This window comes from Carassius auratus, chromosome 7, assembly GCF_003368295.1.
Source record: "Carassius auratus strain Wakin chromosome 7, ASM336829v1, whole genome shotgun sequence".
NCBI classification, from domain to species: domain Eukaryota; kingdom Metazoa; phylum Chordata; class Actinopteri; order Cypriniformes; family Cyprinidae; genus Carassius; species Carassius auratus.
This window is the reverse complement of record NC_039249.1, coordinates 4,283,974-4,299,784: the sequence shown is the minus strand read 5'-3', so window position 1 is coordinate 4,299,784 and position 15,811 is coordinate 4,283,974. Positions and strand designations below refer to the sequence as shown.

At 36.3% G+C, this 15,811-nt stretch overlaps 1 protein-coding gene and 1 non-coding gene across 2 annotated transcripts; both read left to right on the top strand.

The window, feature by feature from the left end:
• The first annotated feature begins 157 nt into the window (after positions 1-157).
• On the top strand, positions 158-2,553 carry LOC113105567 (39S ribosomal protein L46, mitochondrial-like). Its single transcript, XM_026266708.1, has 4 exons — positions 158-441; positions 1,107-1,311; positions 1,427-1,597; positions 2,044-2,553. The coding sequence occupies exons 1-4, from the start codon at positions 202-204 to the stop codon at positions 2,289-2,291; spliced, it is 864 nt and encodes a 287-aa protein (XP_026122493.1). The 5' UTR covers positions 158-201; the 3' UTR covers positions 2,292-2,553.
• Positions 2,554-14,157: 11,604 nt separating this feature from the next.
• Positions 14,158-14,230, top strand: trnar-ucg (transfer RNA arginine (anticodon UCG)). The gene has a single exon. It is a non-coding gene; the product is annotated as a tRNA-Arg (tRNA).
• The last annotated feature ends 1,581 nt before the right edge of the window (positions 14,231-15,811 follow it).

Here is a 15,811-nt window from a genome sequence, read left to right as displayed (position 1 = left end):
GAATGTGACGTAAAGTATTTTGTATAAGATTTCATAAAGTAATAACAGATAATTAAAGTATAGTGTTTGTTTACTTTTATTAAATGGCCTTTGCAAATACCGCCAAATCCTTTTTCACTTAAATTTGTTCCCCCTATCGTCGAAATAGTCGCGTCTATTTGTCAAACTCCGCAAAGCACTTCGGGAACACGTGCGGTCGAGATGGCGGCGCCCTTCACTAGAGTTTATCGACCATTATGGAGAATAATAACTACAACTACATTAAATAAAGGCGTGCGAAATGTTTCGTCCACTAGGCAACAGTGTTCTGCGCTAAATGTCAAAACTGCTGCTGTGGCGTCTCCGTGGGCGCTGCATGGAGCCGTGTGTCTGCAGCGGCTGCCTGTGGTCTCTCAAGACAGGAGCCCTATTGAGGAGGAGTTCATGGAGCTTATGCACCAGGTATGAAAGAATCAATATTTGACATGAAATATATATTGTGACCATGGACTACGAAACCTGTCATAAGCGTACATTTTTCAGAATAAATACGCTTTCTATTGATGTATGGTTTGTTAGGATAGGGCAATTTTTGGCAAATATATAACTATTTGAAAATCTGGAATCTGAGGGTGCAAAAAAAACATTAATAATAACATTGAGAAAATTTACGCCTTTAAAGCTGCCCGAATTAAGTCCTTCGCAATGCATATTACCAATCAAACATTAAGTTCTGATATATTTATGATAGGAAATTAACAAAATATCTTATTTGATATCCTAAGGATTTTTGTCATAAAAGAAAAATACATAATTTTAACCCATTCAGTGTTTTTTTTTTTTTTTTGGCTATTGCAACAAATATATCTAAGCGACTTAAGAATGGTGCTGTGGTCCAGGGTCACATATAATGTTTTCGAATGATGTACCGGTAGTTTATTACGGCACCATTTACATACATATATTTTATTTTTCTAATTTTAGTGTGCTATGTAGCATATTTTGAGGCTGGGTGTCTGTATATATATTAATATTGTTCAGATTTTCAAGCTTCCCCCTATAATGCTACCCATTCATTAATCTGGTCACCATGAGACACCTATAATCCTCAAAACTTACTGTTTCAGATGGAGTTAGAGAGAAGTCTGCTTTCAGATCATGAGCTGAGGCTTCTGGAGGACGCTGCACGGATGAGCCGAAAACAAGAAGAGGATTATGATTCAGATGAAGAGGAGGAGGATTATAGAGACAAAGAAATTGTCACAGCCCAAGATCTGGAAGATATTTGGGAACAAAAACTGAAGCAATTTCATCCTGCTCCGAGGTCACAAGGTAAGCATTACATCGGCAGTGAAAGTGTCACAGATTAAATCATTGCTTTGATGCAAGTCATGTTTTTTAAGACATTTCAGAGTTATAAAACGTGTTGAATGTACACAAATTACAGGTGTTGATGAGAAAGGCGTGAGCTCTTCAGAGCGTTGCTTAGCAGAAAGCCTGATCTTGTTGGTGAAGAAGGATGTTGGCAGTCAAAAGCTTTGGCTCCTGCCTCAGACACAGTGGCAGACGGGAGAGACACTTCGAAAGACGGCTGAACGTGCGCTTGCAGGTCTTCCAGGTGCATACAGATTTGTCTATTTTGTTTATTTATACATATATGCAAATGTGTATGTTATTCACATACCTTAATTTTTATTATCTGTGTTTTGGAAGCTTATTCTGTCACCAAAATAAAATACTTGTGTGTGCAAACATACTTGGCAATAAAGCTCTGTCTGATTCTGATGTTTATAATGTAATAGTCATTTAGACAGCTTTAGTTTTAACTGGAGAGTTGGTGTCAGCTCTTAAGAAGAGCTGATAATAAAACATTTTAATAAGCTGACAATTAATAATGACAGTTTTAACACTGAATCACAAGCAGGGCTAGAAAAAAATGTAAATGAAACATGATTTCATTTTCTGGTTAAAGATTAATTCAGTGCCGTTATGATATAACAAGACTGTAATTCTTAAATCGAATGGGCTGCAGGTTAAATTATTAAGCTTCTGTTTAATCTGTAGGTGCTGATCTAAAGGCTACTTTCCTTGGCAATGCACCTTGTGGATTTTACAAATATAAATACCCAAAGGACATTCAGAAAGAGGGCCGCATTGGAGCCAAGGTGTTCTTTTTCAAAGCAGTGCTATCCAGCCATAAGCACTTACCTCTGGAAAAGAATTCATTTGCCTGGGTAAAAAAGGATGAACTCCAGGACTTCCTGAAGCCAGAGTACCTAAAACAAGTCAGACGCTTCATTATGGCTCTGTAATATGCGAAGAGATGGAAATGATGGAGAATATGTGGGAAAACAGGCCGCAAGTTTATGCTTTTCGTATTTTTGGACAATGATTCCATGAGTTTGGACGCTATACCATCATATAAGGGCAATATAAGTGATGTTCAGATTGTCGTATAGATAGACTCTGTTGTCATCTGCATGCATTTGTATATTTAGCCTGCTCATAACTGGAAACCTATTTGACGATTAATGCAATATTAAAAAGGTCGGTTTTTGACTTCATAGTATGTGATCTTGTTGAGAAAAGTCTTCTTTCTCTGTCTTACAACTTAATGCTCAGGAGGGAGAGTCCCAAAAGTCAAAATTATACTTTATTGCAAGAAGACAACAAAACCAAGATAACTGCAGAGCATCTGAATATTTCCTTTTCCAGGATACCATCTTTATACTATTTTGTTATCGGTCACTGTCCACCGAGACCACTATAGAGTATAGAGACCACTTGTTAACGCCTCATTCCCGGTACTTTTCCAAACTTGTTTATTAGTTTACATTATGCTTCATTTCATTGTAGAAAAATACTTGCTAGTCTCTTTTTCATAAGAACTTCTCTTATCTACCACTTTCCAGGTGCTCACGGTTACATTTTAGGATTTTAAAGGGGGGGTGAAATGCTCGTTTTCACTCAATATCCTGTTAATCTTGAGTACCTATAGAGTAGTACTGCATCCTTCACAACTCCAAAAAGTCTTTAGTTTTATTTTATTCATAAGAGAAAGATAGTCTGTACTGATTTTTCCCGGAAAAACACGACCGGCTGGAGGCGTGACGTGTGGGCGGAGCTAAAGAATCTCGAGCGCGAGTAGGCTTTTGCGTTGAGAGCATGTGGAAGCTGTGACATTACCGTGAGGGAAAAACCATCATCCAAAACAAACCATGGCTTAAAGTCAGATTCAGCTGTTTATTTATGATCCAGAATCAGATCCCGAGGCTGAAACTTAACGAGAGCACCAGCAGCAACGACTCGCTCCGAGCGGGGCTCGAACCCAGGTCTCCGGCATGGGAGGGGACGCACAAACAAGGAGGCAGAGATATTTGAAGCAGTTTTACTCACCGCCTGCAGTTCCAACACACGATCGTGACCCTTTTTCGTTGGGATTGCATCATCCTTAAGAAATAAACGATACGCAAATCCGTCGTCAAACTGGGCTTTGTTTGTAAAACAAGCATCTTCGAAATGCAGGGAACAAACAAAAACACTTGCACAACTCCGTTGATGCTCTGTAAAAATAAACTCCATCCACTGGTCCCTTAATGCTGTTTTTTTTTTTTTTTTTGGTAATCTGTGCAGGCTTGTCTTGCCCTGGCAACCAAAAACACACTTCTTTTGTGAATTTTCGCGACGCTCTCGCTCTGATCAGTGAAATGTTTGTGCTCAGCCTCGCTATACGGGAGCGCGCGCTCTTTCCGGCAGAAGTGCCCTTAGGACCCATATAAGGAAATTCCGCTCCATCTAAGGTCACACAGAGCCATACTCGAAAAAAAACTTTCCGAAACTTGTGACAAACCAGAAGGAGTACTTTTGGGAACAAAACTTAATTTTTGAAACTTTGTCCATGTTTAGCATGGGAATCCAACTCTTTAACAGTGTAAAAAACTCAGTATGCATGAAATAGCATTTCACCCCCCCTTTAAAGAGCTGTCAGGATTTATTGAGTTGTACACACATTATCTATTTCCACACTATCTCATCCTGTGGCATCTCCCATCTTTAGTACTTCCTTCTGTATTCTCTATTCATAAGCACAGTTACGCAGGCCATGAGGTCTACAAAGTCAGTTTATTTGGCCTTGAGGCCTTCAAAATGCACCCAGCTCATGAGGCGTACTAACGGTCACAAACATGTACACAGTATCATCTTCAATTGTGTTCTATAAGAAAAATAAAATAAATAGATCTCATCTTCAATTATTTTGGTAAAATGTAGCATTAAATAATTTCCCCAGCAGGGTGGTAGTTTTATTGTTTGTTATTCCTCTACTTCTTTGTCACTTCTTTATCAGTGCATGTTGTCCTTTAAAAACTACCACTTGAGGGCAGTAGATGGACAAAGAATTGAGGACAGACCATCCAACCGGACCCCCCCCCCCCCTTCATGAAATCACAAAGGATATCCAATTATGCTTTTAGCCAGTTTATTTTTATCTTGTCAAATTTAAATGCCTTGTACTTGGGGTTTCTCTCTCTTGCTCAGTTGTCAAATAGTGTTTGACTTTTGTGCTGTGCTGGTGGAAACTGGGATTAGTAATACTATGAATTATTTAGGCACCTTGATTATGTAGGTCTCTAAAAATTGGCTGTAGAAAGTCAGTTCTGCCAGCGTTTTGGGATTTGGAGGAGAAATTACTTTCAAAATTCCTCATAAATAGTGCAGCTGAGGGCTATGCAGTGGGGCACATTATTTTTATTTTTAAAGAACACAAACTTAAAAAAGGCCAGGTTTTGTAAGTCTAAGTGATATGGTTTATATAATAGGCTTTATTTTCTTTGTTCAAAAATGATTTCTTGTTTTGTTTGGGGGGTAAAATACGACCATAAAAAGAAAACAATTCAGTTTTTGTGAGATTAATGGAAGAGTCAATGTCAATGGAAGAGCTTCTCTTTGTACGCTGAAGCTGTACACTCACTATAAAAAGTACTTTTCAAGTTTAATTCTGCTTTGCATTCACCCCAATTAAGTGGCAGCAGTTTGTGCTTCTCCATTCGTCTTTCAAAACTGCAAACTACATTTCGTTTCTTTCTGCACTTTTCAAATCCATCAATAAATCAGTTGGATTGACTGATCTTGTTACACCAGGACATGAACATAAACCACATCTTTTTAGCCTTGGACTAGGAATATTCTTTCTTGTCACTGAAAATGTACATTTAATGTATATTAAATAATTTGCATAACTATTCACCCCCATCGAGTGGATGAGAGCAATTTCAGACTTGCATTTAAGTGGATAGGATTTCACTGGTGACTGGAGTGTTTCTCCATTCTTCTTTCAAAAGTGGCATGCTGCTTACAGCAAATATCGTTTCAAGTCATAGGAGTCTTGTGGTTTTCCTGATGGATTTTCCTGTATTTTGCACTTTTCATACCCTCACATGTCTTCAAGGTCTTTCTCTAGAGAAGCATCCCAACAGCACGATACTGCCATCACCATGCTTCACAAAATATATGTTGCATTTGGCTGACATGGGTTTAGTTTGATAGACAAAAAGCTTTATGTTGGTCTCTTCAGATGACAGAAACATTTCTTCCAACTGGTCTTGGTGACCTCTCTCACTAGTCACTAGTGTCCTCCACGGTCACTCGGTTTTTTGAGGACAGCCAGCTATAGATTTACAGCACTGCCATGCTATTTCCATTACTTAATTATTGATTTAATACTCCAAGGGATATATTTAATGACTTCTTGAAGTCTACTTGTAGCCGTTCCCTGACTTGTGCTTTTCAATTACTTTTCCGCTGAACTGCTTGGAGTTTTTTTTTTTTTTTTTTTTTTTTTTTCGTTTTGGACTTAATGATGTAAGTTCTGCCACAATATTGACTCACCAGAAAGTTGGAGCTCCCAGCTAGAGTTGTTTTTATACAGTCAGCTGAAACTCTCTGACTGCACACAATTAATTTGAACTATTAATTAGATTTATTTACGTGTCATATTACGGGGGATGAATACTTATGAAACAAATTAGTTTGGATTTTATACTCGATATTATTCAAAATGCCTTTATACACTGTTTATGTGTTGATCAGTGGCAAAAAAGAAGACCAGTGTTAATGCATTGCTGTAAAGCCACTATAAACATGAAAAAGTATTTTATAAGCACTGTATCTCAAGTCTGCCATTAATCCAGATATTGGCATATTGTTCTAGTTTTATTAGTTCGGGTATACATACAGTGCTCTCCGCACCTAAGTATACACAAGACACTAGTGTCTAACCTAATAACGCTGAGAATAAAGAACATTATGCATGTTTTCTGCTCAGACATTTCGACCCAAATCCCATTTCAAATTAAATTGGCCACATTTAGCCCATAAACACGTTTTACCACAACAGCTTAATTTATAATTGAAGGTTAAAACGGGGGCTCAGAGGTCTTCGGAGCCATCTAAATGGAGCCAGGAAAGCAATAAATGGGTGCGAGTATGAACCTTCCCTCCCTTTAAAGACCTCAAGCGCTGAGCTCAGCTGTATGAAATCAGGTGAGGTTATTGAGGTGATGTACAACAATTAGCTGATCAGCATGTTTTGTCCTTGCTCACGTCTCACATTTCTATCACGGTGCTTTGTCATGTCTGACAAGATTAAACATCCTTTGACAATATTAGAATTGATATTTCCTCTGCACTTTTTCCTCTCCTGTTTTGTTTGTTGTTAGACACCAAATCCCATTTCAAATTAAAGTGAATGACTGCCCCTAAAAAACAAAACCTGGAATCAATCAACCATTTATAAAAAGAGAGCACAATGCAAAATCTTTGGCTGTACGGAATGAAGTCCCAAAGAAGATATTTAACCCCAGTTAACCTAACACTGTTTCCATTTGCTTTCTTTTTTAATCCAGAAAAGCCAATTTAATTGAACAAGCACAGACTCTATTGGTCTGTAAAACTTCAGCAAATATATATATATATATATATATATATAATATGCTTATCCCTCACTTACTTTTGTGAGTGTCCCCTACAATATAAAGGCATCTGTTTATTTTCATTTCAAGACTCATTTATACCATGTGAGAAATGTATGCAACTTGTTTACAAAAATTACATAATTCACATTCTGTGAAATATTGTCAGTGCACTTAAGCCAAAACAAATATAACACATTTTTTTTTTTCATATAATTTACTATAAATATTTAATTTATATTTAGATTTTTTTTCTATGCACAACTAGGCATAATGAAAACCATTTTCACTGTAACTATTGTCTTATAAACATAATAAATAAAACATTTTAAATATTTTTTCCCAGTATAACTGTATAACAGTATAATTTTACATAACATTATATACATTTATATATATATATATATATATATATATATATATATATATATATATATATATATATATTTTAGGTAACATTATATATTTTAATAATTTATTGTAGTAATACTATAGCACTTGGTAAATTCATTAAGGTGTTGTGTCACAAAACAATGACTTCTACTGTCATACAAATGCATTGTTTTTCCTTTTTCAAATTTTTTGCAGATCGTTTAGCTCCCTCTTGTGGTCCCTGGACCCAATTTGAAATACCTATGGATCTCTATGGTAAAACTCAATGAATTTCACTAATATTTAGAACAAATTTCTTGAGCAAACTTACACTACTAAAGAAGAACCATACAGTATATGCCGGGATTTACTTGCGCAAAATTAATCAAATCAAAATACTAATATGGTTTGACATTTCAGTGACAAAGTGACATAAAATTCACCATTACACCATTGAGGAAAATCTGACACTGAATATCCTTCACTGAAAAACCAACATAAAATGTGTCATTGAATATTGAGCACAAAGCAAATGGTGTTATTAGGCGTCATTACAGATATATTCAGTGATTTGTTGCTTTTCATACCTGGCCTTAGTTCATTTCTCAAACACTGAGCTTTGGATGCACTTTTGTGAGTGTACTCCTTTGAAAAGTCATTATATTTGTGAGAAACCAGGATGGGTATGAGCCCCTTGGCAAAAAAAAGAGCTTCTGAAAATTGACCCATCTGTCATTATTACACCTTTTGGGCAGCGTTAAGGAAGACGGGGCATGAGCCCATTTCCTGAACTGCATGAATCCTGAGAAAGGGAAGAATGAAAATGAACTGAAATCCTTTGGGGAAAATGGAGGGATTAGGAAAGTTTGAAGAAGTCCCTGTTAAAGCGAGAACTAGATTGTACAATGGCTTTGAGATTTTTTCCCTTTGTCTGGGTATTATCTATCTCCATATAGCATCAATCGATGTTCTTGATTGATACCCTTCTAACAGTTTACAAGTTTATTGTCTCCCTCTCAAGCTTCTTTCAAGAAACTTTTTTAATCTAAGCATTATGTGTTAATGGCATGAAGCTATTTTGAAAAGTGTTGGTAAATTTAAAATGTTTGTATCTGAAATAGCTGAAACAGTGTCAGTGAATTGCAGGACTTAGCTTCACAATAGATGCACAGTTTTGAAAGCAGTTGCTCCACACCGGCCTGCCAAATGAAGCAATTATGTTTTGCACTTGTTTGTTGTGTTTAAATTAAGCCATAGATGCCAGGAAAGGCACTGAGGGTCATCAATCAATTCACATTACCATTTAAAAACACTGTGGTGCCACACAAAATGCGTAATTAGTGAGAAACATATGGCTGCATCATGCATGACTTTGCTTGGCTGAGCTTACTGTATTCAATACCTCCAAGAAAAAAGTATATGACATGTCTATGAACACTTTTTGGTGGGGAGCCAAACACATTCAAATAACACAAAACAGCATTACATTTTGAATTCAACTTCTTGCTTTATCAATACAAACTTGGAAGTACACTACTGTGCAATTTCAAAGGAAGAAACACAATAAAACAATTACTTTACTGTCCAAAAGTTATTAGAAAACCGATTTCCAGGAATTTAGCATTAAATCACATGCCCACCAAAGGAGGCTCTGCAGTGAATGAATGGGTGCTGTCAGAATGAGAATCCAAACAGCTGATAAAAACATGTCATTTGGATTATTGTGATGCTTTTAATCAACTGTTTGAACTTTCATTCTGATGGCACCCATTCACTACAAAGGATCCATTAGTGAGCGAATGATGAAATGCTAAATTTCTCCAAATCTGTTCAGTCTATAGCCTGATGATGAGTATATGCAACAAACTGTAATTTAACTGTAAATTTCAGTTGATTTAACATCTCATACTGTAGTTATAACTGCTTTTTATTAAATAAAGTGAAGTGAAGTGACATTCAGCCAAGTATGGTGACCCATACTCAGAATTTGTGCTCTGCATTTAACCCATCCGAAATGCACACACACAGAGCAGTGAACACACACACACACTGTGAACACACACCCGGAGCAGTGGGCAGCCATTTATGCTGCGGCGCCCGGGGAGCAGTTGGGGGTTCGATGCCTTGCTCAAGGGCACCTAAGTCGTGGTATTGAAGGTGGAGAGAGCTGTACATGCACTACCCCCACCCACAATTCCGTCCGGCCCGAGACTAGAACTCACAACCCTTCGATTGGGAGTCCAACCCTCTAACCATTAGGCCACAACTTCCCAAAGTGCAAAAATAAGCAATATTTGTTAAAAAAGAAAATGAAAATATCATGCACTTTGTTCACTTGTCCTGTTTTGTAGTTTCAGCTGACTCCAGAACATACACACTGCATTAGAAAAACCAGTGCATTCATGTGCTGGCACCTAAATGTTTTCCAAGATGGTCTATCATAGTGTTCCTGTAGTTTAGACAGTAGGGCAATGCACTAATAACAGGATGTTCCCAGGGAATGCATGAACTGATAAACTGCATACATTGAATGCAACATAAATTGGGAATGTAAAAATAGCAGCAAGATAGCGGAACTTTGGAAGTACGTGAATTTACATGCAATGCAAAAATATGTTTGGAAGAAATTCCACGTGAGTGCAAAAATGTTGTGAGAACTCAAACATAGCACCATAAAAACGACCTGAACAAACGCTTTGCTAATATATTAAATTAATCATTTAGATACACATTCCACAAAGAGTGGAATGTGGCAAGTAAAAGCAACTGATGTTGGTAAATCAAGTAGGAAAATAATTTACAGTGATTAATTCATTGTACAACCCATTTGAACCTGTGACTGAACTCAAGTTGAAACCCACTAAACCAATAAAGTTTAGCAGAAATTCCAGAAATGGTTATGGTGAGTAAAACTATTAAATTTTATTCACACTTGCAAGCCTTCAACACATAACCATCATTTCCTGAAAATGCTAATACATGCACTCCTACTCCTAATTGTTGATTGTTGATGCATGAAAAAGTGTAAAAATTAGATGGCTTTAAATTGCAATGCGGTTACCTTTAAAAAAAAAAGAAGAAGAAGAAGCTATATTTAATTTAAACTAACTTCCTTATGTCCTCCCACACACCCATAGGATTTCCAAATAAGCACATTTGTAAAGATGCGTATACATTTCCCTTGCAAATGAGGCTAAATAAAAGAGATATAGAGATGGAGAGTGGTTGCTTTCCTATGTTGTTTGTGTTGGTCCACTAAAATGAAACCATTTTAAGCAACCTTCAGAAAAGAGTAGCTGCCAAAAGAAAAATCTTCTAACCTCAGATGCATATGATGTATTACATCATACCTTACCTCAAATAACTGAGGCATTAACAAAGGTATCATGTACTGTAATCCATAATTTGACAGCCCTTCTGGATTAATGAAAGCAATTGACCTCGCTGTTTAAACCTGCATATGCTCTTACAAATTTTAATGCATTTTGCTGGTCAGGATGATATAATGAGTACTCAGTATGGACCATTAGACATCAAAGCACACAGGGTTTGCAACCTATGCATCATTTCCAGTTGTGAGAAATTATTTGTTGCAATAGCGCACCGCTGAAATAAAACCAAAACCACATGCAGCCTCTTTAAACTGCTGGATTTGTTTTCATATTGGAACATGAAACAGCCAAAGCAATTTCACAGGTTAACTGAAAATTTACCGACATAGCCCTTTCTGCAATTTTATGTCCATTTCTAGTTTTTAATCACCTCCAAAATCTATTGTGATAACACTAATAACCGGTTTTCACTCCAATATCATCTTCTCCCTGAGGATTATCAGAGTCCTTGAGAAATCCACTCTCAGTAGAAGGAGATCACATAATTAGATCTGTCTGTCTTAATGCATTCATGATATAGATGGTGTGAGGTGTTAAAACCATGTGCGCATAATCAGCGATTGTACTCCTTGGTGCCTTTTTAAATGGTTTATTTTCTTTTGTGGTCTTGTTTTCTGCCTTTTCCCATATGGCGGTATTGATTAGGTGGCATTTGTGAGTCAATAGATCACTATAGATTTGAATGATTGCTGTGTGGCTCTCTTTGCCGCTGCTCCATCACTTCGCCTGATACCACTGTGCCTTGTTTCTAGGTGACATGGAATCAATATGCACTTCACACTACAGCTTTCCAGAGCAGTTTGTTTGTCATCAGTTAGTTTGGTTGGTGTGAAAGCAGTATTTCAAACTAGATTGTGGAATAAGAAATGGTGGAACTGGCATGAGCAGTAGTTCATCCTACATTATAAAAGTGAACTGCTACTGATTTTGTATAATCGTATCTTCGCACACTCCTGGTTACACTTATGTATTATATTCTCACAGCTCCTTGAGGCTGAATAAATTTGCATTCTCTCACCTCATATCACTGCAGATAGATTATTAATATAGTCCCAATATAATGTAGACAATCTCTTTCTGGCAGATTGTCATTTGGCAACACTGGATTGGCGCTCCTCCTATTTTGTGTCAGGTTTTTCCTGAGGCCTATATATCTTGACAAGCTAATGATCCAATTATGTGTCTGTCTCAGAAATTTAGTTAATTTTTTATTTTTTTGAAACTCCAGATTCTGTCAATCACTGAATTATCTTTTATGGCTTTAAAGGAACAGTTCACCAAAAAAAAAAGAAAAAAGAACATTTGCTGTCAATATACTTATCGTTAGGCCATCAAAGATGTAGATGAATTTGTTTCTTTATCAAAACAAGATTTGGAGAAATTTAGCATTACATCACTTGCATCACTTTGCAGTGAATGGTTGCCATCAGAATGAGAGTCCAAACAACTGATAAAAAACATCACAATAATCCAAAAGTTATGCACATGACTCCAGTCCCGTCACTTCCAGTCCACTTATCCATAATCCAAATCTTCAGTGAAAAGAAGTCCATCCCATATTGTCCTCTCACATCAAAATAAGTCACCTGAATTACTTGTGGATTATTGTGTTGTTTTTATCAGCTGTTTGAACCATTTATTTTGATGGCACCCATTCACTGCAGAAAATCCTTTGGTGAGCAAATGATGCAATGCTACGTTTCTGCAAAACTATACTGATGAAGAAATTAATCTTCATATTGGGTGGCCTTTTTAGCACATTTAAATTTTTTGTTCATCTGTTTCTTTAATATACTGACAAATATGCTGTGCTTTCTAATTCAAAAATCAGCTTAAGTGAACCCGAAGCCCTAATTTTAAATATTAAATTTCATCTCACACCAGTTTTGGTATGAACCATACCTCAAATCATGTGACTTTTTAATGAAAGGTGTGCTATTAATTTTCTGTGTGATCATACTCACACTTTTGTTTTAAGTCAGCAAGAAACACCTTGCATGAACAGAAAAACCAACCAGAACATTAACAACTTAGCAACTACTGTGGCACTAAGAGTAATTCCCAGAAACATTTTGCACAAGCAAGCACCATTCAACATTTCTTCAGAAAACATACCAATCCAGTTGCTTCCTGAGCAGATAGCCTAACTGATAAAGTTTCATAATGTGACTTTTATTCAAGAGAATAATTCTGAATAAATAGCTAATGTGGATGAAATTTGTATTTCAGCTAGCAGATAACCTAATGGATTTAAAACTAACAAAGTCTTTCCATTTTTAAAGATCCTGCAAATGATACATAGGTAGCAAACTACCCAGCATCAACAGACTCAGCCATTCCAAAGCTCTGGATGAGTGACAGCTTGGCATCACCCTCTGCCCATTTAAGATGACAGAGGCAACTCTGCAGCCAGGGGAAATTATGCAAATGTTATATTCCCATAAGTGAAACTTGTCATATCTGAATGTCAATGCTGATGTATTACCTACTGGAGAATTTAAACATGATCATGAATCCAGATGGTACATTTGAATGCTCTTTAATGAATCATCATGGCTTAATTTAGATTATTGATTATTTAAATTTCAACGTCTGGCTTAAATCCTGCAGTGATATTTTATATGATTCACTCTCACTTTAGATGAGGGGCAATATGATCAGCATACATTAGAATGATAGCTGCTTTATTTTACATTCAAAGTCCAGCTATATAAAAAGATTCAATCTGTCCCTTTAATAAGCAGAATCAACATCCAAGTATCAGCATCCTAGATAGTAATCTATATTTTTTTGCAATGTGCATTCATCTACAATCCTTAAGATTTTTCTGGGTCACATTAATGGTAATAAATAAATGATCTGTCCCATAGCAAACTCTGGAAGACTGTGCTGTATATAGCTAATAATAAGTCAGGCTCTGTTAAAATGCTACTTTCAGGCTTATATAGATACCTCTGCGTGACTAACAAACAATGCAGTTATGCTGGAGGCAGTTGTTAGCAATGGTTCCATTTCAGTTTGTTGCAAGATTCAGCTCTAATCATAAAACAAGATGGAATTTTATTTCCAATTGTATTATTTTTTAAGCACGTTTAATAAAAATATACATCATTACATTGTGAATAAAGTACTGAAAACAAATGCCTAGCTGTCGAACAAATGGCCAAAAAGAGATGGTTCTCGATTCAGTGATGAGTTGGTGACTTAAAAACCGCTCCAGGGTGCTTTTCCAAAAAGCAACTGTCGAAGTTACGCCATTACCTATAGAGTTCAGAGTATTGTGATCATAGATGGCTAATGACGCCTTTGGAACTCATAATCAATTTATGGACGAATCATTCATCTCGGTTAAAAAAGATTCGAATCTACTAACGATTCATTGTTTGAATCGATGGACGTCACTAGATAATTGGCCTATGTCCAATGCTACGTTACTCTAATACACTGGCCTCGTGGCCTAATGGATAAGGCGTCTGACTTCGGATAAGAAGATTGCAGGTTTGAGTCCTGCCGGGGTCGCTGTTTTAAAAGAATTCGTTGAACGAATCAACTAACACACACACAATCTCATTAGGAAAATTCCACTTTAATGTGACTATTCGCACTCTACTCACTATTAGTCTATTCCTTTCTTTACATTCTACAGTATTTCCCCGCCAGTAAGCCATTTCGCCTACTCGTGCTGTAATTATAAATATAATTTTTTTTATAACAAATATCACATTTTATTAAATTAATTTCCCAATAAGTTTATTAATTAACAAACTGTGGGATTTTTTCTTGGCTTGCTTGCTTGGTAACATTTCATTAATCCAGCTGAGTACAGTTGTTGGTTTTGGAGGTGTATTTGTGATGGTCTAAAATGAACAAAACCATTTCTAAATTCATGATACATCTATTCTTGTGATATCACTACATTTGCATTGATCCTGTGTTGACTACTGTGGACTTTTTTATTTTTTGGTAGCCTGTGTCCTTTTAAATTTGTGGTTTAGTGAATTTCTTTAACTTCTTCAGAGTCTAAATATCCAGTGTGCAAATATTGTGACATTCACATGCAATTTGTGAACAGTTGTTACATTGAGAGCCATTCAGGATATACATTACATTTACATAATTTAATATTTGTATATAATTTATTGCACAAGCATTATTAACATACTGTATCTTCTCTTTGTTGTTGTTCAGAAAAACATCTAATTTGGACTCCACCAAAATCTAAACAGCAGCTATCATAAATATCCTTGTCTCCTCAAATAAAAAAACACTAATTGATGTCGAGGCGCAATATATTTCTAATCAATTTAATGCCTCTCTTTAAAGTAGAAAAACACCAACTCAGCACTTTAGTGAACATTAGACTTACCAAAACACATTAGAGAGGGGAAGATTAACTTACTACAAATATATTTCACCTAACGTAACCTAATAGACCTACAGACTTACTGATGTAGTCAATAGCATGCAAAACACTCACATTAATGGGTTTGATCAGGTTGAAAAATGCTGATGAGGGCTGTTTTGGTTACTGAAAGCCATTTGTTTCTAAAATAATTTGAGCGCTACGATCATTAGTGTGAAAACATGTCTCATAATTGTATTAAACAAGACACCCTCCATATAAAGGCTTCCAATTTTCCAATTTTGTGTACGACAAATGCTTGTGTCTCTGTACCTGGCCTGGATAGATGCATTGCTCTGATGGTAAACTGGACCCCAGAAAAAAGATGTTTTGAAAACAGAAATTCAGCAATACTACACTTTTACCCTTTAAAAAAAATAAATAAAAAAATTTAATAACACAATTGTGGTTAGTAGAACAATTAAGCAGATAAGCAGGGCCGGACCGTGGCATAGGCGACATAGGCAGTTGCCTAGGGCGCAAAATGACTGTGAGGGCGCTGCAAAAATTATAATTATTTTTTCCGGAATTAAGGCCTCTCTTGTGACAATTGTGCGCTCCTACACCCATATATTAAGCAAAATAATGCCTGACAGTTATCATAATTTTAGTACTTATTGATAATCGAACTGATTAAAATAATGTTAGAATAAAAAAATTAAAATAAACAAAAGATTTGACAAAATGTCATAATGGAC